This window comes from Oculina patagonica, chromosome 5, assembly GCF_052425735.1.
Source record: "Oculina patagonica isolate OP01 chromosome 5, crgOcupat, whole genome shotgun sequence".
In the NCBI taxonomy this organism is placed as follows: domain Eukaryota; kingdom Metazoa; phylum Cnidaria; class Anthozoa; order Scleractinia; family Oculinidae; genus Oculina; species Oculina patagonica.
In genome coordinates, this window is record NC_135762.1 from 7514488 (window position 1) to 7538170 (window position 23683).

At 38.4% G+C, this 23683-nt stretch overlaps 2 protein-coding genes across 3 annotated transcripts; one reads left to right on the forward strand and one right to left on the reverse strand.

Annotated features, from left to right (window-relative positions):
• Positions 1–948: 948 nt before the first annotated feature.
• Positions 949–22828, forward strand: LOC144655266 (TBC1 domain family member 19-like). Its single transcript, XM_078515483.1, has 23 exons — positions 949–1161; positions 2278–2396; positions 2654–2729; positions 4082–4156; positions 4843–4912; positions 6292–6338; positions 6682–6734; positions 7304–7364; positions 7515–7593; positions 8684–8722; positions 9401–9513; positions 10521–10595; positions 16404–16466; positions 16551–16635; positions 17498–17542; positions 19208–19240; positions 19440–19509; positions 20116–20155; positions 20459–20550; positions 20652–20712; positions 21062–21116; positions 21510–21580; positions 21950–22828. The coding sequence occupies exons 1-23, from the start codon at positions 1066–1068 to the stop codon at positions 22019–22021; spliced, it is 1590 nt and encodes a 529-aa protein (XP_078371609.1). The 5' UTR covers positions 949–1065; the 3' UTR covers positions 22022–22828.
• Positions 10853–15939, reverse strand: LOC144655267 (uncharacterized). 2 transcript variants are annotated; one of them, XR_013571059.1, is made up of 3 exons: positions 15483–15939; positions 13915–15224; positions 10853–11111 (listed from the first exon to the last, which is right to left on the reverse strand). XR_013571059.1 is itself a non-coding variant. In XM_078515484.1 (2 exons), exon 2 carries the CDS (start codon positions 15209–15211, stop codon positions 14576–14578), a length of 636 nt encoding a protein of 211 aa, XP_078371610.1. In that variant the 5' UTR covers positions 15212–15224; positions 15483–15939; the 3' UTR covers positions 13669–14575. The 2 variants fall into 2 exon arrangements, 1 of the variants encoding a protein (XP_078371610.1); XM_078515484.1 differs by lacking the exon at positions 10853–11111 and having other exon boundaries at positions 13669–15224.
• Positions 22829–23683: the final 855 nt, after the last annotated feature.

Here is a 23683-nt window from a genome sequence, read left to right on the forward strand (position 1 = left end):
AACATATTAATTCTCTGCTTAAGTATATGGCACTAATAAGGAAGTTTTCTACTTACAGTATTACCGTTTGTAATGAACAAACACGTCGAATTTCTAATATTATTTTTGTTCCACTTTACAGGTTTTGCTAAAGTAAGGTACTTAAAACAGACGTGTATTCGTTGTGCATAGCCGTTTAGCTTAATCTTCTCAAAATTTTGTGGTGTCACGTTACTTCGACTCTCTATAAGGCGGACACCTCTCTAAGACGGACAGTTGGGGCTGGTCCCGACGGTGTCCGTCTTAGAGAGAGTTGACTGTAATTTGTTTGATGGCAGTGCCGTAGCGGCGAGTACATGTTGTATCGATCCTTACTTTTTATTTGAACACATTCACAGATTCCGAGATATAGCTCCACGATTCTGAGAGATAATTCCACATTCCGTGAGATAATTCCGCAATACCCCCCCGGGGGGGGGGGGGTACTCCCTATAATGGCCTATACGGAGAAAAGGGTAGGGATTTCACGAGTTTAGGTATATGAAAGGGCATGGAAATCTGTCACTTAGGTATTTAAAAGGGCCTTAATTAAAATATTTCGAACAGACGCAATTTATGGCTGTATTATTTTGATTTATTAAGCGCTACATGAAAATGACAAGAAAACGTCCTGTTTTAAGTCCACGCCACGTATTTTAGGTATATGAAAGGGGTACCTTTTTTCAGTTAAAAAGTATACGAAAGGGGTACAATTTCTGTCAAAAAGGTATATAAAAGGGTAAGGGGTTAGAACTCGGGGCGGAGCCTCCCCGTACAAAAAAGAACAAGATGGATGGAATTGAAAACCCAGAGTCAAAGAGAGGAGTGTTCTCGATTTGAAATTCCAGTTCCAGATTTCTAATTTTCCACACTTCCGTTTACCTGAGCGCTGGCTCAACATTCTCCATTTTCAAAAGTCGCGTTGTATATGTTACAACGAACTGTCTACAGTAACACAAAATGGCGGACAGCTTGTGAGAACTCGGCTTGCAAGTTCATGGCAACTGTGTGTCTGTAGAAATCAAACTTCAAAAATCACCTCAGAAAATGATAAGGGAGGAAGATAAAGATGCTGTCGTGTATAGAATCATCGAAAAACTCCAAAATAGCTCGCTGTTCTTGGAGATGAAGGCGGATTTGCAGGTGAAACAATAACAGTTTTGTTTTTTAACTCAGTAGAACTGTACAGAAGCTTACAAATGTTTCAAGTACTAGGTTCGTTGGCTAATATCGTGGAACAAGTATATAATTTTATTTTGTTGCTTTACTGAAGCAAAAAACGTCTATGACAAGGTCCTTCGTTTATATTCTAACCTAAAGTAAGTCATCTGAATGCAAGTTAAAACATACCAGCACACAACCAGGGGTTTCATTAAGGGCCAGCCACCAGGCAAATTGACTGCTGTGAACACCACTTTGGCTGGTTGTTTGCAACATCTGAACCGACTTCAGCAGGGCCTTGCTGATACTTTGCCAGGGGGCAAAACCCTGATGCCCGCCAGTTTCAAACCTTAAAAACACACTGAAGATCTCTGGTGTAACCTGCATACAGTGCAGTCAGGCTTAAATGTTAAGGGAGTGAGGGGGAGAGGGGTTCCACGTTGAAGGCATGGGGTTGCTCGTCTAACTGTATCTCAGGTAATATTAAATAATCAGAGCGGCCCAAAGGGCAACAGAGCGGAGCCCCATAACCATGATAATAGAAGAATCATGCATGCACAGAAATAAGAGGACCATGTATTTGTTTTTTCATGGTTATTATAGCTATCAGAATGGGTAACACATGCGTGCGCCTTACATACGACAAGGTAGGATGAGGTCGTGCAATATGGTGGTTATACTCCAGAAATTGGTTAGAATTAAGGTTAAGGTTAGCTTACATATTTGATATTTGACATCCATGTTATGGTCAACTGATAGCTGTCAAAACAAGGTTAGATCCGCTGACAGTATCAAATGACAATTTGCAGGTTAAGTTGTAGACCCCATCAAGGTCACATGTTTCTTTTTAGTTAACCACTGACCAGGTAATGGTTTTCCATTGGATCCAGGCCCAAGTCCTAATTTATTTTTGTCCTTGGTCAGTAAATTCAGATTTAAATAAAGGGCTAAGTATATAACTGGGGAGCTCCACTTTAAGGCTTGGCTAAATTTAATAAGAATATCATGCACTTGCCCAATAATTGTATGAATTACAGCAAGTCTATTATTAAAGCCCATCTACTTTTACCAAACGTGACAATTTATTAATCCATACAGAAAGAAGTTGCAAAACCTCATATCCATGTCACAGATATGAAAAAGAGTGTTGAAAACTATCTAAGAGACTCTGGCTGGGAGGTCAAGCTTCAAAATGCTGTCTACACACAAATGAAAAGGTTAAATTTTATGTTATTTTTTTTTAGATTCTACCAGACTTATTAGATTGAGGCTAATCTTCTTGTGTGAGTTAGTGTACATGTACCATCATTGTCTTCTATTGTCTGGTCAGAATTTTTTTTTTTTCAAGTTGACACTTGAAAATAGATGATAGAAATAAAAAAAATAAATGGTATATGTTTCCTAAATATTTTGAATCAGTGCTTTGGGTGTTTTGGTTACTCCTACTGAGTTTTGGATGGCTGTTTTCTTCTAGTTTACCAATGTCTTCAATATCAGACAATCCTGAGCATCAAGTGAAGGAACCATTAGCATTTATCCGCAAGGCACAGGTACTTAATTAGAGTTCTAACTATAAAATATGTAACATTTGGAAAATATTCCTGAGCTTAAGTTTGCTCAAATTACATGTATGCCGGTCTCTTTCAGGTGGGCTTATTTTTGTAGTGGGACACTTTGTGACCATTACATAACCTAGCATTAGTCCTGTAACCAGTCAAAATGGGTCATCAGAGAGAGCAGAAGTAGTTGTATGGTTTTCAATCTTCACTTGTTGATAAGTGTACATTGAATAAAATAATGCTGTTCAATGTTTGTAAACTGTCTTACCGTATACATTTTCGGGGGGAGGGGGGGGGGGGCTTTTTTGTTATTGGTGATCTCTTCGGTGCAACGGTATGGGTGTTGAATGGTAAATGCCAGACAGCGAGATTGATATCTTTGCTGTGAGCCCGAGACCTTTTTAGCCTTGCAAAAGAAATCGAGACTCCGAGAAGGCATCAAAGAAAAATTTGAGATGACAAGACCCCTGAAATTTGGCTAAAATTTTCCCAGATACCTTATTGTTGCTTATTTTCGCGGGACTTAATTTTCGCGATTTTCGCGATTTTCAAAACATCGCGAAATTAAAGACCCGCGAAAAAAGGTTCACACAAAAAATAATGACGTGAACTTTTATCCTTCAGTCTATACAATTTGTTATGACTAATCAACGTTGCTGTTAGTTTACTACATAATTATTATCTTGGTACAGTCATCAAAAAAAGCACTACTTTGTGACACAGGAACATATCAAACTGTTTTAAGTTTCGTTTCGTTATATGGATTTGCTCAGTGTCATTGGAAACAATTGCTGTGAAAACATAAAATCAGTTGTGTCAATTTTGAGACCTACTGTTTGTTAATGTAGACCAGAATTTTAACAATTTTTTGCAAAATTTAGTTCCTTTAATCATACTGTTTTGGCCAAATCGCAAAATTTAAGTCCCGCGAAATATGCCCGTTCCATTTTCGCGAAATTAAGTTAGTACGAAAATAAGTAACAATAAGGTACACATTTTTTGAAGGGCCATTCACCACCCCTAATGGTACTAAAGGGTTTTTCTTATTTTTTGATATTTTTTTTATCCAGCAAGGAATTTTCATTTACCAGTACATTGTATGTATGTTTAGTACTCTTGGTCAACTATAAATTCCAATTCGATCTTACAGTCCTCGTCTTTCTAGCCTCTGCTCGGGGTCCTCGCCCGCGTGCTTTAAAATTTTTTTGCGTGTACTTTTGCTTTACCTGCTAATACTTAAAGCTAGTTTTAAACTAAAACTAGTAAGGATAACTTGCCATTGTCTGAAATGTTTAATTATTACCTTAATACTGACGTAAAGCATGTAATATTTTAATTTGAAGATGAACTGGGAGAAGAGAATCGTGAAGAGTATAAACAGCATGTGTACAGAGTTATCACTGCCATTAGCAAGAAAGGTATCAACATTCACTTTTATAATTTATTCCTTTAGAAAACCAAGCTGTCTGCAAGCTTTCTAGCTTGCTCAGTTGTACAGGGTTGAATTCACAAAGTGTATACAATTTTCTGAAGATACATATCCAATAATCTGGTGTGTACATGTCCACACAGCTTGAAGAATTCTTGCAACATCAACAACTACTAGAAAATTCTAGTAAATATATGACCCTCCAGCACAAACTCATGTGAGAATGTTTTACCATTCTTTTATTCTTTCAAATAAGGCACTGGACTACACAAGTGAGAAGTTGATGCAGGCCTTTAAGACGGATTCTGCTCAAAGTTCGAGCAATGAGTGCAAAAATTAAGTACCAAAAACCTACTCATCGTACGGTAACATTCTATATACTTTTTGAAACATCTCACCAAAATTCATTTGTCTTAGTGACCCCGTGATTCTTGACAAAATTAAAGTCAAAATTCGTAAAAATGTTTAAAACATGCGCCATTTTGTTTTGAACTGCTCGTGAAATGTCCATTTTACTCTCGTGGGGTCAGTTTGAGTGCTAAAGTTTTGATAGGTTTTTGTTAGCTGTACTCAAACTGTTACCATGCTTTGAGATCTCTGTGGTAACTTTATTTTTGCCTGTATTGCTTGAATGTTCGGTGGAAACCATCTTAATATGAGATTCTTTTTTTACAGAGATCATCAACTGACCAGGCTAGTATATCATCAAAGTTTGAAACTTTGGGTGGTGAACTGGATGAAAAGCGTAAGTTATATCTTGAGGGTTTTAATTTACAGCGTGACACGCCTTACCGTGGCCACCCAACAAACTTTTTTACAAGTTTGCTCTCATTATATTATCATTTGTTAGACAAACACGCCTCCTTGCAAAGTTGAATATGATCAAATGGAGACTTGTTGCATCGTATTTATCAACAAAACGCAGTGAAAACGTAAAATATTACAAGAATACACTTGTAAAAAAGTTTGTTGGGTGGCCACGGTAAGACGCGTCGCGCTGTAATGAATCTCATCATCTTTTTTTTAGTACAGGATAGTGCACAAGACTGCATTCAAGCTTAGTGGCCAATCAGACTGGGTTATCTAGAGCTTGTTTCAGTGGCATGCATTGTTCCAGATAAGACATTATTTTAGGCTCTCAGTGGTCAGCATCTGACCCAACAAATTTTAACTTTTTAAATTTTAAATTAGAACATTAATTTTCTATAAAAATAGAAAAGTTCTAGACTAATGATTTGGCTGGAGCAGTGAGAATTTTACCTTTTGAAATTCCTTGTTGACACCTTGCCATAAAAACCTGTCTTAAACTCTGGGCATGTAAAGACAATGAGTATTTCTACTATCTACTATTTCTACTATACTGGGGTGATCAAAGGATTTTTTGGGGTTTGAAATTTTCTACTCTGGGATTTTTTTCGGTAGGAAAATGTGGCAAGTATTTGTTTGGGTGGCTTGATTTAAGTAGGGATTTTTTGGGGGTATTAAAAACAATCCAAAGATTCATGGTAGTGCCTTGGCCGCATATTTCTGCGAATGAAGTACAAACACTGGTCATGTCTTTGTGTAATACCGTAAAATTCCGGTTCCAGAAGGGGGCTTATATCCGGGGGGGCTTATAATCGGATGTATTTTTTTGTTTCCACGAAGATGGGCCTATAACCGGGGGGCTTATAAGCGGGGGCTTATAAAAATTTTACGGTATCTTCAGATCATTCCCCCTTTCTGAAAAATTAAATGGGTCAGAAATTCGGCATGGGATTTTTTTAGGGGTTGAATTTTGGTCCAGGGTTTTTTGGGGTTTTGTTGGAAGATTTTTGCCCCCATTCGATCATCCCTGTCACTTGATGTCCTGAGTACCCCCTCCCCCTCACCCTTTAGCCTCACCCCCAGCATTTAAAAATAATTTTCTCATACACCCAAGAGAAAGAGGCACTGTTAGTTCGAGAAAGGTGTAATGAACACCCTAGTGACCCAGCCAGGACTTGAAAGCCGGCCTCTACTCTATCCGAAGCCCAATACACTTTAACTACCCGGTAATAGGCCACCATGCCTCCTATATATATCTAATCCACGTGTAGTCAGTCATTATCTTGTTTTAATACTAGTGTCATGTTATTTTCCCAGAAATGGAAAAAATTAAGCCTGTCTATGCTCCCAAAGACTTTTTTGAGGTTAGTGTCACATGTACATTGAGTATGACTAATGTGGGATGGTTTAATTTCATAGGACAGTTTGAATTTTTTAAAACCAGTTCATCTGTATTTTCTTTTGTCCCAAATTTTGTTCCAATACATATGACAATCTGAAAACAAGCTAGGATAGTTATAAAAAACAATAAACAAACACAATAGAAAAAACAAACTAAAGGCACAAACTATGCCATTTGATTAATACTTCCCAATACATGTACATGTATACTATGTTTAGAGCCCTTGCAGTCATGTTTCTTGAACGTAACAAGGAAAATCAGTATACCTACATGTAAGTATGTATCATTCTCTGATTGTCTTCCAGGCCCTAATTAACATAGAAAATCCAGGTTTTACTACACTTCGAAAAACACCAAGGTATGAAAAGTTGGCAATGCTGTTTTATTGCATTTTTCAGTGACATGCGAACCATGAAATTCAATCCTCAATCAACAGTTAACGCTTTTTGCTGCTGTCAATCATCTTAGCGGTCCTCTCAGGAAACAGAAATTCACTTCAACCGTGTCAAAAGGTCACGTCTGTCAGTTGTGATTGGTAGATTTCGATCCGTTTTGTTTGTTTCTGTTTTTCATGGTCTGTTGGCTGTCGCTATAATTATGGTTGACGGCAGCAAAAAACGCATCGTTAGTTGGATTTTAAATTTCAGAGTTGGCATATAACTGAAACCAGGTGTCAGACTCAAGCTGAATCCCCCTACAATGCCAGGCAGAATAAACTCAGTGGCTGGTGAAGAGAGGTGGCTAGGGATGTTTATAGATTCAAGCTATTAAAAATGTATGAACTGGTCGGTGATATATTAAGGACAAATAAATTCTGACTATTCTGGATAAGTTAGTGGAGATTTGAGTACAGTGTGTATATAAAAAAATCGTTTGTAACAAGTTAAGTTTCCTCAGAGTTTTGTTTTGTTCTTTGTATTTTAATAGCTCTATCAAAGGCTGGGGTTTGATCAAGGTTCAGTTGTATGTGAAATCCCTCCAAGAAATGGTATGTTGCCAGTAAAAGTTGAAGCTCTCATGTGTAAGATTTAATTTTCAAATTGTACAATCATTAAGAATGTCCTTTTATTGCTTTGCATTTCATGCATCCATTCAGTTATACCAGTATTCCTTAACTTGGTTAATTTGAATGTATTAGAAAGCTGCATACAAAGAACTGGATCCAGGAAATTCTCACAGTGGAGTGGACGATGCCCTGCTTGAAAATTCCTCATTTGGTAAGTTGATCATAATTATTCCTCTGTCACTTCTTCCTCTGCCATCTTTTATCCCACCACCACCTCCTCCTCTTCCTCCTCCTCCTTCTCCTCATGCTCATCATTCTCCTCATTCTCATCATCCTCTTCACCATCGTCTTCCTCCACCTCCTTCCTCTCCTCCTATCCCGCGAGTCGCTTCCATCTTTTGAAGCAACTCTGCTATCAGCGTACCTCCAACTCCTCCTCCTCTTCCTCTGACTCCTCATTTTCCTCCTCCTTCCTATTTATTTTATTTTCATTAAACTCATCACAAATAGATGACCTTGGGAACTGGTGCCTTAAGGTTAGTGGGCTGCCAGGGCCATAAGCCACTAGGAGGTATCCATGGCACCCCTGCAAAACCTCTGAAATTGCCCCACAGGTCACATACTCCCGAAGGGGAAAACTGCTGGCTGCATAAGCTCATATTTAACTTGCCTTTAAATGGTACAGTTGAATCCGGTACCGAACCCTCAATAACTCGAACTCCCGCTTACTCGAATCTTTTCGATTTCCCCAGTCAATTTCTACTAATTTACCCCGATAACCGAACCATCTCGAACCATTTTCGATTCCTAAGAAGGTTCGAGGATTCAACGTATAAGCAATTTGCGCAAGCTTGCTGGCTGCATTAGCTTGAGTCTAACCTCGCGGCAATGATATTTAGCCACATTGGAAAAATTAACTTAAGGCTTCTTAAAATATAATGTAGGGCTATTCTGCCACAATGTGAATACAAATTTAATGTAAAAATAATAATCCCAGCCAAAAGTCTTCAATCATGATTTTGCTTAACTTGCCTTGCCTTCCCACCCCCCAGTACAATAGTACGTAATGTTGATGTAAAACCATCTTACCTTGCACAACAATATTTCAACATTGTATTTGAAGGGAAGGGAGGGAGAGAAATACCAAACTGCCTTCTCACTAACAAAATGCTTTGTGGCTGGCAGTATTTTTCTATGTGTTCCATGGACGTTTCCTGCTGGGATTGTCTTTTCTCCTTGTTGAATAAAAGGAAGGTTGTCAAACTTTATTTTTTGCTTGTATTGATTTTAATTTACACCAGAAACATTTTCAACTGAATGGAATAAACTTGGGAGAAAAGGTAGGCAAAATACTTGAACTTGCTGGCCTCACAGCCAAAATAATTATTATAAGTTTTAAAACACATTATTTAATTTACCCTTGATCTCTCCTGTCTTAAATTAAAGCAAGGAACCTAAAAGTGTGACCACTAAATCTGTCTTTTCATTTGGTGAATTCACATTCTTCCATGCGATTAAATCCCATATTATCAGAAGCCAGCTGGAAGCTGTCCTTGGCTTCTGTTTGGATAATGACTACATGAAAGGACGTGAAGTAATTGAAAGTGTTCACACATTTGTAACTTGTTTTTAGAATATTCATACTGGAAAAAAAAGTCTGTATAATTTATTCTAATAAATTCAACAATTCTGCATACCTGGTTATTATGTACTCCATCTTAGAATAGGATACTATTCCATGACAGGATATGCCTGCATGTAGTAATTTGTCAGGTTGTTGAAATTAACAAAAAAAATTGCTGTGGAGAGTCCCCATGCAACTCCTCCCACCTATAATTGACTGGCAATTGACTAACAGTCAGCACACAGTTTATGATAAGCCAACTGATCTCTTCGGCAAATAATATTAGCAGTTTGGTCAGATTGCTGCAAGCTTTTGTTCACAGTCATTACCTGTCTACTCTTCCATGATAATTATATTAAAACCAAGTCTGATCATTGACTATGTTATTCAACAGTTATTCAACATGGGAGTACACCAGCTGCCCGACAGTATGCCAAATATGGTTGCCCCGGAGGACTGAGAGGGGATGTGTGGAAACTTATTCTGGGGCTTGAAGTGGACGACATGGTAACCAATAAAAATCACAGTACACTGAGTGTTTAGAAAAGCTCAATCATGTGATAATTGGGGTTAGCGCAGTGGGAACAATGACTAGGTCTATTTCCAAAGCCATTAAATGGCACATCAGGCTGGAGTTAACCCTTGGGAGTGGGGGATGGGCTATCAAAGAGAATGCATCTCAAATTTTCATAGGTCTCTCTATCTTAAATTTTTTGTGATGCTGCGCTGGAGTCTTGATTGCTTTTGCAATGTTAAGTTAGTCTCAGGCTTGCAGAAAAGAAATTCCTCTGGCCATATTTGCTGCCCCAACTCATGGCCAGATTTTTTTTGGACTTTTTTATAAGGGATCAGACTCACACAATGCAGGCCACTTTCATGGATTGGACACCAGTACTCATCCTTCACAGGTTCCCCCTTCACCCCCCCCCCCCCCCCAAATTTTGTTAGGTTTTGCCAACAATTTGCCAGCACCAATTTATACTCCTGAGTGAATAGAGACACTGCAAGAGTACAATGTCAGTTTTTTTTGTTTTTTTTTTTTTTGCCTCAGAACACAACACAAGGACAAGGGTGGGGAGACTGTTACAGCCCGCTACACCTGCAGGGGTAGGCTGTGTAAGAAACCAGGGATTCTTAACTTGTGATATTACCCCCATGGGTTCTTGTAGCAAAGCAACTAGGAGCACAGCTGACACGATGCGGTGTCACTTGATTCAAGTGACACCGCATCGTGTCAGCTGTGCTCCTAGTTGCAAAACATGCACAGATCGGAAGCGGTGAAAACGAAGACTGTTGTATTCCTGTGAAGCCCTGAATAAAGACGTTGAATTAACCAAAACAGGACTTTCAACCTTTCAAACTCTAGGCCAGGAATTAAGGCCATTAGGGTACCATGCCTCCCACATTATTACAATGAGAAGTAACGTTCCTTTCATTGTGCAAGCCTGACCTAAAAATCTTTCAGTCTTAACATTTTGATGTTTCAACGCTTTCTTCTTTTTTTCCTTTTCTAGGACCTGTTATATTTTCAGCAGCTCAGGCAATATGTTGTCGAGTATGATATGCTGGTTGACAGCCTCATTACAAAGGTATTATTAATTAATTAATTAATCAAATGAGAGTTTTTTTGGTGTGTAAAACCAAAACTAAGTAATTCTGCAATCACAAAGGCACACAATGTAACCAATCAAAACTCAAGCAAATATTAGGCACGAAGCGCAGGAAACGGGGGGGGGGGGGACTTTTTTTTTTTGAAAAAAGGGGGGAATTAAAAAAAAAAAAAAAAAAAAAAAAAAAAAAAAAAAAAAAAAAAAAAAAACCCAACTAGTAAACTTTATTCTAGCAACAATGTATTTTATTTCCAGCAGGTATTCAATAACTTATTGTAGTTTTAATTAATACCAATCTTGTTACAGCAATTATTTGTCCTGAAAGTTTTCTTGTTGTCTATTATGCATTAAGATTATCAAAATAATTGTAATACCACAGTGTCTGTTGCCAGAGATTTGCATCATAAAAGTCAAGGCTCTCACGTGAGAGATTTCACAATCATTAAGAATGTCCTTTTTCTGCTTTACATTTCATGCATCCTTTCAATTACATTCCTTACTTGGTTAATTTGAACATATTAGAAAGCTGCGTACAAAGAACTGGTTCCGGAAATTCTCACATCATTGTCTGTTTAAAAGTGCTCACATAAGCAAAGAAGCATCCAAAAAAAAAACATTTGTATCAGCTCTTCATTCGTAGCATTAAGTACATGTATTCTTTTTCTTGCACTCTGTTGTAAGTTATTGTAAGTGGTTTTTTTTTTTGTATTTTTAAGCATTTTATCTGTACAGTGTGTATTGTGGTGAAACAAGCATTGGGTATGACAAATGGATTTGTGTGTATTTATTATTTGTTGATCTAGATCTGTTCATTTTTTTTTTTGGGGGGGGGGGATTTATCACTGTAAACAGGGCATTTGAAAAAAGGGGGGTTAATGGGAAGGGGTTTGTTTATAAAAACGAAGGTGGGACTTACTTACATGGGGCTTATTAGAAGGGGGTAATAGAAGTAGGGGGTCTACTCATACATGTATGTTTTTGGGGGTTATTAAAAAGAAGACATAACAAAAGGGGGTTTTAAATGGGGGTAGGGCTTATTAAATGATAAATAAAATATTGTTTTTTTGATTTTTCGGCTTTATATTTTGTATTTTAATTTTGTGTTTTATATTTTGTTTTGTGTTTTTGTTTTTTTTTTTGTTTTTTTTTGGTCGTTTTTTAAAACCAATCGGGAGAACTGTTGAACAGCTCCTCCTCGAAAGGTTCCTCGTCAGTTGAAGGGAATGGTTCATAGCGACGGTGAGATTTCTGTGGGATGGCAGGTGATTTCCCTTTATAGCCACGAAATCTGACGGGGTTTCCACGTATCCGTGAAGAGACTATTGAGCTGACCATTTCTTTAAGTTGCATGATGACTCGTTTAATGATTCGTAGAATCGTCACCACAGAACAATATGCAATGTATGCGAAAAATGCCGCCGTACCTCCAATCATCAGTATGGGGACCAGAACGGTGAGGAAGGGCACCAGAGATACCACAACCACGCCTTGAAATACAGTAAACCCTGTGACAAAGATGACCATAAAGGATCCGGATACAATTGATAGGAAAGCGAGTATGGGGATGAAACCAAGCACTGCGACAACTGCCAGGAACATTGCGATCACAGGATGGTTGACACTAAACTTTTTGGCTTTTGTGACAAACTCCCTGGCCTGACTGACTCTGCGCATGATCTTGGCTTTGTAATTGTTGAAGTTCTCCCAGCACATCTCCCAGCGGTTATTTATGGCTTTGAGACTTGAGGTTATCCAACTTGGAAACAAAAAGTCGATGTTTTCGATCTCGACCATGGCGAGAAAAAAACTATAGAAGAGAAGGAAATACAGTTACAATGGCATATCATTGTTCTTGTTCAACATTAGTGAGAGAAGATCAGTTTTCAGATTCAACCTCACCTTTGTTTTTCACAGCTGGATTTTTTTTCTTCTCTTGTTGATTTTTGCGAATATTCCTTCTTTTTCTTAGTTGTGCTCAAAAACGCGATAAGTTGTTGCTTTTACAACAAACACGCGAACTGAACGGAGAGGAATTATGATTTGTGACGTAAAGTTAATTATCACGTCATCATCATATGGACGCACGCGCAGTTTTATGTTCGTTGTGATTGTGGGTAGCCTGTGATCCCGTTCCTTTTAATCGTGGGTAAACTGTGATCGAACTTTTCTTTTCCGCGTGCAAAGAAGAGAAAACGATGGGAAAAGGAAGCGTATCGAGAAGTAACATTTCTGCAGTATTGTCTTTCGCCCAATCAATCTCGCGCATGTTTTCCCGCGCGCGACTCGCCTTTTCGTTGTTTATTTGAGATCCGGTTAGCTTGTTGCGTTTGTTTTGTTTGATTTTGCGACAGCCATAAAAAGACCGGTCAATCTAGCAATCAATCTGTTTAAAGTGGCTTTGTCGCGGATTTTAAAAATCGATTTCTGTATATATTTGTGTTGTAGGAAACCCAAAAATTATGGTCCAGCGTCTTTGGCTGCGGATGGCTAGGATGGAAATGGATTAAAACCTGAAAAATGGAGACTAAACTTTTCAAGTTGTTTCCGCGCGTCTTCCCCGTGGTTTGATTTCTCTCCGCAAATATCTTCCTTTAGATGTTCAAACATAATGTTTTTCATGGGTTACGTTGCCTCCCAGTAATTTCAGAACAGTTTCGACCAAAAATCCGCGAAATCCCCGTGACGTAACCCCTTTAAGTGGTTAGCGCGGTTAGCTCCTATGCATTTAGTGGATCACTTAGCCTTCAATTACGCCACCAAAATACCAAAAAATTGTAAAAAAAAATTAAAACGTTCAGACTACCACAGTGACTGTAGTAAAAAAAAAAATAAAAGTTTGAGGCTACCGCTGCAGTCAACGGGGTAAATGAAGTTATGTTTACAGAAGTTTTTCTTTTTCTTTTTATTTTTATCGTGGGGAGGGGGGACTCTCGAATGAAAGTGACCAGTGTGATCGTAGTACCTTATTGGCGTTAAAATTCGTGGCATGTTACCGTTGTGAGTATGATATGCTGGTTGACAGCCTCATTACAAATTTATTAATTAATCAACTGAATCATGTAAACTTTATTACAGCATCAATGTGTTTTATTTCCAGCAGGTACTCAATAAGTTTAGTTTAATACCAGCCTTGTTACAGCAATTTATTAATTGTCCTGAAAGTTTGTAATACCACAATTCCTGTTGCCAAAGATTTGCATCATAAAATTCAAGGCTCTCGCGTGAGAGATTTCACAATCATTAAGAAAGTCCCTTTACTGCTTTACATATCATGTATCCGTTCAATTACATTCCTTACTTAACTTGGTTAATTTGAATGTGTTAGAAAGCTGCATACAAAAAACTGGTTCCGGAAATTCTCACATGTCTGTTCAAAAGTGCTCACATAAGCAAAGAAACATTCATAAAAACATTTGTATCAGCTCATCATGTGGCATTAAGTACATGTGTTCTTTTCCTTGCACTCGGTTGTAAGTTATTGTAAGTGGGTTTTTTTTCTGCTTTTAAGCATTTTATCTGTACAGTGTGTATTGTGGTCAAATAAACATGAAGAAACTTAAAAAATCAAAAAAACATTGGGTATAACAAATTTGTCTGAATTTTTTATTTGTCCATCTAGATATTTGAGGGGGATTTTTCAATTTTAGGTCTCGCAAACAGGGCATTTGAAAAAAGGGGGGTTAATGGGAAGGGGTTTGTTTACAAAAACGGAGGGGACTTACTTACATGGGGCTTATTTCAAGGGGGTAATAGAAGTAGGGGGGTTTAGTCATACATGTTTGTTTTGGGGGGTCATTAAAAAGGAGATATAACAAAAGGGGGTTTTAAATGGGGGTAGGTCTTATTAACTGATAAAAAAATCTTTTTTTTGTTATTTTTCGGCTTTATATTTTGTATTTTAATTTTTTGTTTTATGTTTTATATTTTGTTTTTTTGTTGTTTTTTGTGTTGGTCGTTTTTTAAAACCAATCGGGAGAACTGTTGAACAGTTCCTCCTCGAAAGGTTCCTCGTCAGTTGAAGGAAATGCTTCGTAGCGACGGTGAGATTTCTGTGGGATGGCATGTGATTTCCCTTTATAGCCACGAAATCTGACGGGTTTTCCACGTATCTGCGAAGGGACCATTGAGCTGAGTATTTCTTTAAGTCGCATGCTGATTCGTTTGATGATCCGTAGAATCTTCATCACTGAACGATATGCAAGGTAGGCGAAAATGGCCGCCGTGCCTCCAATCATCAGTATGGGGACCAGAACAGCGAGGAAAGGCACCAGAGATACCACAACCACGCCTTGGAAAACAGTAAACGCTGTAACAAAGATGACCACAAAGGATCCGGAGACAATTGAGAAGGAAGCGAGTATGGGGATGAAACCAAGCACTGCGACAACTGCCAGGAACATTGCGATCACAGGATGGTTGACACTAAACTTTTTGGCTTTTGTGACAAACTCCCTGGCCTGACTGACTCTGCGCATGATCATGGCTTGGCAGTTGTTGAAGGTCTGCCAGCACATCTCCCAGCGGTTGTTAATGGCTTTGAGATTTGAGGTTATCCAACTTGGAAACAAAAAGTCGATGTTTTCGATCTCGACCATGGCGAGGAAAAAACTAAAGAAGAGAAAGAAAGGCATAAATATGGCATAAACGACGCGACGTTCAGAAATGCAAGGTTACGGAAAACAAGCGACAACATTAGTAGGAGAGGATCAGTAATGGCCCTGTATTCTGTAGTTTAGCCGGCATCCCTTTATCGCGATGCGCTATCACCACCTTTTTTTACTGTTTGTTTTTGCAAAAGATTCCAACTGAGTTCAAGTTTGCAATACTATATGAGTGTTGAGTCACTGGGGTCAGATTCAACCTTACCTTTGTTTTTCACAGCTGGAATTTCTTCTTCTCTTGTTGAAACTTTGCGAATATTTCTTCTTTTCTTAGCTGTACTCGAAAACGAGAATTTAAGCTTGTTTTACAACACGTGAACTGAACAGAGAAGAATTATGATCTGTGACGTATAGTTAATTATAATGTCATCGTCATGAACGCACGCGCAGTTTTACGTTCGTTGTGATTGTGGGTAGCCTGTGATCCTGTTTTTTTTTTTTTTAATCGTGGGTAAACTGTGATCAAGCTTTCCTTTTCCGCGTGTAAAGAAGAGAAAACGAAGGAAAAAGGAGCACGTCGGGAAGCACCATTTCTACAGTATTGTCTTTCGCCCAATCACAGTCGCGCGTGTTTTTCCGCGCGCTACTCGTGTGTTCTTTGTTTCTTTGAGTTCCGGTTAGCTCGTTGCGTTTGTTTTGTTTGATTTTGCCACAGCCATAAAAAGACCGGTCAATCTAGCAATCAGTCTATTTTTAAGTTGTCAGACTACCGCTGTAGTTAACGGCGTAAATATGGTTTTTATGCTGTACGGATTGTGTTTTTTTTTTGGAGGGAGGGGGCGGAGGGGAACTCTCGTATAAAAGTGACCGGTATGATAGTAGAACCTTATAGAGGTTAAAATTCGTGGCATGTTATCGTTTTGTGTGTTTATATTTTAAATGGCCACTGTTAGGATTATTTCAGGCCTTGTGAGTCTTAAACCCGAAAAAGGAATACGGCAGGAACGACTTGTCAGAAAGAACTCCAAGCTACGCCCACAAAATGAGTTTCTGGTACATTTTAGGGGTTTCAATTTAAACTTTCAGACAATCTGCGCGTCAATTTTACACGAGAGTTCACCCTTTGAACGGGTCAAAACATGCGCTTCTTTAAGATTTGACAATGGAGTTTTATTTCTCATTACAGGACATCAAGCTTACGTCTTCCAACGATGATAACTATTTCGTCTTTGAAGATCTCCTGTGCCAAGTAAGGGATATGTAATAAAGAGATTGTATGATGTGTGACTTCATAACTATATTAATGAAACAAACGTGTTATTTTTTTTCGTAGGCCCTGCTTGTTTTTAGTCGAGATACATCCATCCTGCAGCATTTTGACCTCTCCAGTGCCACGCCTCCAAAGTCGTACATACGAGGTAATGAGTTCATTGATCAACTGAGTACTCTTGACATTACGAATTAATTCGCTTGCGTTTTACAAGCGTACATACTGTATTGCATAACTCTCCCTTGGGGCTCTTCCGCCATACAAAAATTAAAAGCTATTTAAAAAAGTTTAATAAAATACTAGCGTCAAGAATTAAGTAAGAATTTGTTCTTATCAAAATCTACTGGTATTATTATCAGGCCAAACTTCCCATCTGGACTGTAACAATTGACCCTCAGTAAGAAAGAATACTGCTAATTCTCCACTCACTTCATTAAATAGCTTTTTCAATCTAGCTCGGGTTTACACAAGCATTTGCGCCTGTTACATTCAAAGAAGTTATACTATTTTATCAGAATGTCATTTCCAAGAATTGTCCGGGCTCTTGGTTTTTGGAGTGGCGTTGCTAAGTAACGTGACGTGTCCTGCAGACTTCAAATTGACGTCAGAACTATCGGATTTCTCGGATTGGACAAAAGCTGTCGAAAACCCTTTGAGTGCTTCTATAAGGTTTTATTAAAAACGTCACTTGAACCCTCCGCTAAACAGAATGTTATATTTGTGTCTCTCCGGAGAAAGTCGGAATTTTACCGTATTATTATGGAATGTGGGTGACCTTTTGAAAGGGAGGAGTATTGCTTTTAATTTCTAGAGATAGAAAAGCAGAGATACCAAACGATAATTTCTGGGATAGAACGGGACTTTTATAATCACTCGACAGTTCAATTCTTATAAGAATTGTTTGGCTTGAAGTAAAACACTTTCACTCCCAAAGAAAAGGAAAACAGTGACGCGAAGAGAAAATGGCAATTGAATATTTTCTTATCAAAATCTGCTTGTATTTCTTTCAGGCAAACTTGGTGTTCAAGATTATGCTGTTGTTTATCCTCCAAATGGTACGTATACCTACTTATTTTTTTCTTTGTTCGTGAGCGGGCGGTAGTCTACAAATCCTGCAATCTGATTGGTTCCAGGAGCGGGCGGTATTCTCCAATCCGGCCCTCGACAGCGGGCGGTATCCGTTGCGAGATGAATCGTCGAGTGTACTTTCCGCGCGAAATCATTTTGCAGCGTTGTACGAACGAACACATGAAAGATTTGCTCAGCAAAATCGAAATAGCCGCTCAACAACTGTTGTAAATGCGAAAAGACAGAATAGAAGTGGAATTAAAGGCCTCGAAGTTCTTCTAAAGGCGAGTGTTGATTTTGTTTATCGACAAATTAAGTTCTAGTTGATAGTTTGTTGAGTTTGTGGTTGTTTGTGCATTTTGCAATCATTTGCACGCCATTTTAATACGATAAGCTGCGCCGGTTTTAAACTTCAATTTTGAGTAAAAACTGTCTTTTTATCGGCCACTTCTTTGCCAAAACAAAACACTAGTTGCCATCATTCAAGAAAATGAGATTCGTTAATTAAAAACAGCCAAAATAATTCTCACAATATTGTGCCGTACGTCCAAACTTCGCATTTCATTCAGTTTACACAAAATAATTATGCTGGGAATCAACGCAGAGCTTATTAATTTGTTAAATACAAGTGTGTATAGCTATACCGAAACTGTCTTTCCGTCAGATAGTTTTATTTTTCGGGAAATTCTCAAACTTAGCATCCTGCGAACAGAGTTCTCAGTATCAAAACATTCATCGGGAAGCCGGAATCGGCGTTTAGTTTTGTCAATGATAATGCTTTGGCTCGATTTTACATTTATGATTTATTTACTACTTCAATTTCTTTGATTGAATCTCTTCAGTGTTAATTTAATATGCTGAACCTTTCTGTAAATACGGTTCATTTAATTTATTTCGAACTAAATAACAAACAGCATTTTACACTCTTGCTAACCCGTCGATCGACTCAACATTGAAATTTAATGGCGCGCGTATACAAACAAAGATTTTGTGACACAATCTTTCTAGGTTTCTTTTAAAAACAAATAAAGTAGGAAAAAAAATAAAAACGTTATTCACCAGCCTAGGTCGGACGGTATTGGGAAAAACTGTGCCCTCGGTCTTGGAACCGCCCTCGGCCTGCGGCCTCGGGCGGTATCCAAGACCTCGGGCACAGTTTTTCCCAATACGGACCTCCCGGCTGGTGAATAACCTATATTTCTGCACCTTACAAAGCAAAGAGAACAACGTTTTTACTTTATATAAGACCACAATTCACCAAACTTTACCAGAAAGTTCATTGTTTTTCGTAAATTGTAACACCAAAAATGAAACAATTACTCACAATGCCTGTGTGGTTGAAAACAATTTTCGTCATTTGTCAGGACCTTAAAGCCAGGACCAAACCGGAACGAGAGTTTTAAGCTCCTATTGCCAGTTGGCCAAAAATCCTCATGCGCTCTCGGCGACATCTGGTCAACTTTCTTGCGCTCTCGTCGAATTTGAACATGCTCAAATTTCCCTTGAGATTTCCACGAGAGTTTTTACTCGTTTGCCGATAGTCGCCGCTAAAAGCTGTAGAAAACTCTCGCGCAACTTACATTCTTCAACTCACGGTCAATCTCGAGATTTGTCCTCCCTTGCTTAAAACTTTTTTCTTTTGTCCCATTCAGGTATCATACCATTCCATGGATTTTCTATGTATGGTAAGTTCTTGCTAATAGTCTTGTCCTACAACTGTCAAATAGAAGTTGCTAAGCGACGTGATGACGTACACTGTGACGTTATAAGGTACTGACGAGAGTTGCAGAAGCGTCGTCTTAGAACGTATTGGGAAATGTTTATTACACCTACTTGAAGTGTTTGTTGTTTATCACTTGTGAACCACTTCTTATCTTTTGGTAGCTTCTCCGCTGGGTTATGTGTGCGCTCAGGCTCCTCAACTTTACTTTCTTTTCCGACAAATTTACACCAGGTGAGTAAATGTGCTTTAATTAGCTCTTCTTGTTGTCATTAAGTGAACGCTGCGCATGATTTTTCATGAACGTATGATATACTTTGGTGACTTTGGTAACTAGTGACAATGTGTCATAACCCTTTTACGACACTTCACGACTTCTAATGCGAATCCTCTCGACCTCATACGACCACTTATCGATTATTATTCCCCGCGACTATTTATAGGGCAGTGTCTAATGAATTTTTTTCCGAACTGTAAAGTACCTTTTATATGAATCTATAAAAACCGAGAATGGCTCGCACGGGCGAGACAAATCCTTTTTTTTATATTTTAGAAAAGTTACTTCAGTATAACTTCTTACGTTTTTTGGGCCATAATCTGGGGGCTTGGGTATAAACAAAATTATATGAAGCATATGTCATCCTTTTTTGCAATCCCCCTCTTAGCATTGCAAATTCAATACTTCTATGAAACGTTGAGCTCTATTACTATTCCTTACGACTCAATACAACTTCTTCCATGAATTTTAAAACTTCGTAAGATACTTCAGACCTCTCATCGAAATCCTTCGACTTATGTTTATACGATGTCTGACACCTTCTAATTCATTTGCATTTGCAGATATTTTTTTCGTCTTCACACTATGTCGTCCCACCCTCAGGTGAATTATCCACTATGTTGTTTATTGTAGTGAAATTTATTTTATACATGCTAGTTATGCAATACTTTGTAGTAGTTTGCCTTGAAATGTTAATTCATGAAAAGTTAAATTTTGTCCATGTTACACAAGCAAGCCTTCGCAAGTCGCGAGTCACTGCGGGGAAAGTCTGTAACTCTGACGGACAATCGCGTCACTATTGTGTACAATACGCAACTGCGCTCCAGTCTTCCGGTTGAATGTACTCCCCATGACGTGAAAAATAATTTCTAGTGGTTCACAATATGATCTTCTTATGTTTAACAGGGAATCTTGTCGCTGTGTGTTTTGTTTGAAAATCTTCTTCAAACTCATGAACCTGCGTTGTTTTATCATCTCAAGGAAATTGGAGCTCATCCGTGAGTTATTTTAAGTACCCTGGTAAATTCTAAAGGTGTCGCCATTTTTGTCTTTTACTCTGCCGGTATTTAAGTTATTAATGCGATTCATTGCGTTGCAGGCTTCGTCTGGCCTTTAACTGGATAATTTACGCATTTGCGGGTTATTTGGAGACGGAACAGGTAAAAAATTATTTTCCTTTTATTATTATTTATTTATTTCCAGCTTGACATAAAGATTGTCATTTCCGAGGTCACCGGTGACTTCGGAAACGTTTTTGAAGAATGTTCAGTTTTTTCTTGAATTCTTTCTCAACAAGAATTTTGTGAGTAACAGAAAAAGCCAATATGCTCGCGTCATCTTGGCCGAAACAACGATTTTATTAATTTACTAACAAAGCGGGAAAATTTTACGCGGGAAACGCATTCGCTAGCGCGCAGCACGTGCAATGTGTGAATTGATAACACGCGAGTTCTAAACGTGAAACTTCTCAGTTGCTGTTACTAATGTATCTCTGGTCGTCACCAACAGCTCCTTCTTCTGTGGGACAGAATATTTGCTTACGACTCGATGGAACTATTAGCAGGTGTGTCTAGCAGTTTCTTACCTAAGAAAATTTGGTAAACCCATCGTGCTGAAATAAATTGTGGTTGTCACGTGATTGTTTGTCCGGTACGAAGTCCGTATCGCTTGCACTGCACGTGAGCTGAGCTCCATACCTTAAAAAACAAAGAAGGGTAGAGTATGGTAAAGTGGGGTAAGAAACAAACAGGTAAAATAAAAGAGGAAATAACCATTCAAAACCAGCATTTTCTTGTTTGCAAAGTGAGATAATTCACACCGCGCTCAAAAAAATAAATTACTGTGAATCTCCGCTTTTAGCCGGCTTGGCTAAATCTATGTTTTACTTAATTAAATCAAACAACCTTGATTCAGTGTTTTCCAACTATTTACAGTCGAATGTTTGATTTGATTCCAGTTCTTGCAATGGCGATCCTGTCATACCGCCGTACAAATTTGTTGGAAGTGACAAACCTACAAGCAGCTCAGGTCTGTATGCTCCTTGTGTTAATTCTCCTAACTGATTAGCATGCACTTGTTTTAAGTTGGTACTGAAAAGTTGCTGGTACATCAACGCCGTGTTTTCTTGATAACGAGTCGAAAATGTGTTGATACCGCATGTTGTTTACTGATGAAATTTACAAGCCTTACAAGTTCCTTCTTGCTTAACAAACAGTTTACGTCGCTGATGAAGTATAAATTAGCTCATAAAGAGGTTAAAATACTACAAAATTGGCGCGAGTTAAATGGCATGTAGTGTGAACGCACTTTAGGCATATATTCTACCCAATGTCAATCTGGTTTTTCAAATCTGATCTATCTATTAGCTTATAATTTATATTTCTTTTCTCGTTGCAGACGGTGCTCGCGGATATTTCTACTCTAAACACAGTCGCATTACTGCAATACGTGTTGTTCCTCAAGCAGTAGCCATGATCTACGTCCGTTCCTCTGAGAATACAAACGATCATACAACTGGAAAGCCAGTTCGCGTTTGACGGTTATCCACGGATAATACGCTACGGTGTTTCCCGCCATAAAGTGCCGCGTCCGTCACAGCCTCCTGTGGTTTGCCACTTTGCCGCCAAAATGTGCGGCGTCCGTCACAGCTTCTTTTTGTTTCCCGCCAAAAAGTGTCGCGTCTGTCGTAACAAGCTCGAACCTCACCTGGAATGTTCAAAATGACATTCTCCTTATATTCGTTACCATACAAGGCAAATTTGGGGCTGATCTGAGACAATTTTAGAACGATAAACTTAAGTGGTTCAAGTGGAGTCAGTCTGAGTGAAGACAGGGAAAACGTTAGAATATTGTCTTGACTCTAACTTCGTTATATCGGAATTGAACCTATTTCATTGGTTCCTCTGGTTATGGAATGGATAATTAACTAAGATATGTTCTTCATTTACGAGGACTTGTACCATTCTGTTATTCACTTCTTAGAATTTCTCTTCTTGAGAAAGTGTGTTATATTTATGGATGCCCATACTGGGAACTATTTATTTTCTTCCATTAGAAGCACAACGTTTGTGTATCTCAAACGCCTAGTGTTGCAGTCAACAATAACGTTTGTGTCAAAAAACGAGCACGAAAAATTTGGACTCCTTGTAGTCTAAAGTTCGAGTACCCCATCTCGGTTTGCTAGTGATGTAAATATATATTTGTCATTTGTATAAAATATAAAAGTAATAAGAAATGGACACCATGGAGTTAAAAATAAATTTTGTATTTCTTTCACCGGGTGAAGTCTTTTATCGTCATCGTGGACTTCAGTTGACAAACAAAGAAGTGTATCTGAAAAGCTAAAAAACCTTTCCATTCTGTAACTCTAAGCCACAAGGTGTATTGACCCTGCACAGGATTGTGGCTCATCGGAGATTATCCAGAGCTGGTTCCCAAAAAATTCAGCAGTACCCTGGAACGGCAAAGTGCTTTGCCCAAGAACGAAACGAAAGCACCCTGGCAAGACCAAAACACAGACCTCTTATTTGCAACAACCATTTACCAAAGTCCCAAAAAGTGTCATTACATAGATTTCAGTCGTGCATATGTTTTAAGTAATTGAGTTATGATGATTTTATTTTCAATTTGCCCAGATAGCAAATGAGTTATGACGCCAAGGTTGCATATCGTTAGAGCCCGTGTCGCAATTGGTTTTCTGTTTCAGTCCCCCCAAAACTGCAAGTATGTCTGTTTGACAGTATACCCTTATTTGCCAGCTTTTGCCGTTCACGGACATGATTTATTTCATGTGCACACATCAATAATTTCGCAAACCTTTTACAGTTTTTACGCGAGAAAAAATCTTTTGTGTGTTCTTTTCTTTATGAACGCAGCCAATTTACATGTTCCACTGGACATATGTCGAAGAATGTGTAAGTTCTTGTAAAACCTGAATTTAATTTTAAACTAGAAACGCTGAAGAAAAAAATTTCGTTGGTTGTTTTCTTATCGTAAAAGCATAAACGAAATTGCGTGTAGAAAAAGATCGATTGAATATTCTTTCTCGCTTAAAGCGACGCGTTCATAATTCAGTAGTCATTTAACACATTGTTTACACGGCATGAGTGTCTTTTGTTCTTGTACTAAACT

Coding starts and splice junctions, on each gene's coding strand:
- LOC144655267 (XM_078515484.1), bottom strand. CDS start 15,211: ATGGTCGAGATCGAAAACATCGACTTTTTGTTTCCAAGTTGGATAACC.
- LOC144655266 (XM_078515483.1), top strand. CDS start 1,066: ATGATAAGGGAGGAAGATAAAGATGCTGTCGTGTATAGAATCATCGAA. Junction 4,913..6,291: donor TGGTGAACTGGATGAAAAGC/GTAAGTTATATC, acceptor TTATTTTCCCAG/AAATGGAAAAAATTAAGCCT. Junction 20,713..21,061: donor GTTATTTGGAGACGGAACAG/GTAAAAAATTAT, acceptor CGTCACCAACAG/CTCCTTCTTCTGTGGGACAG.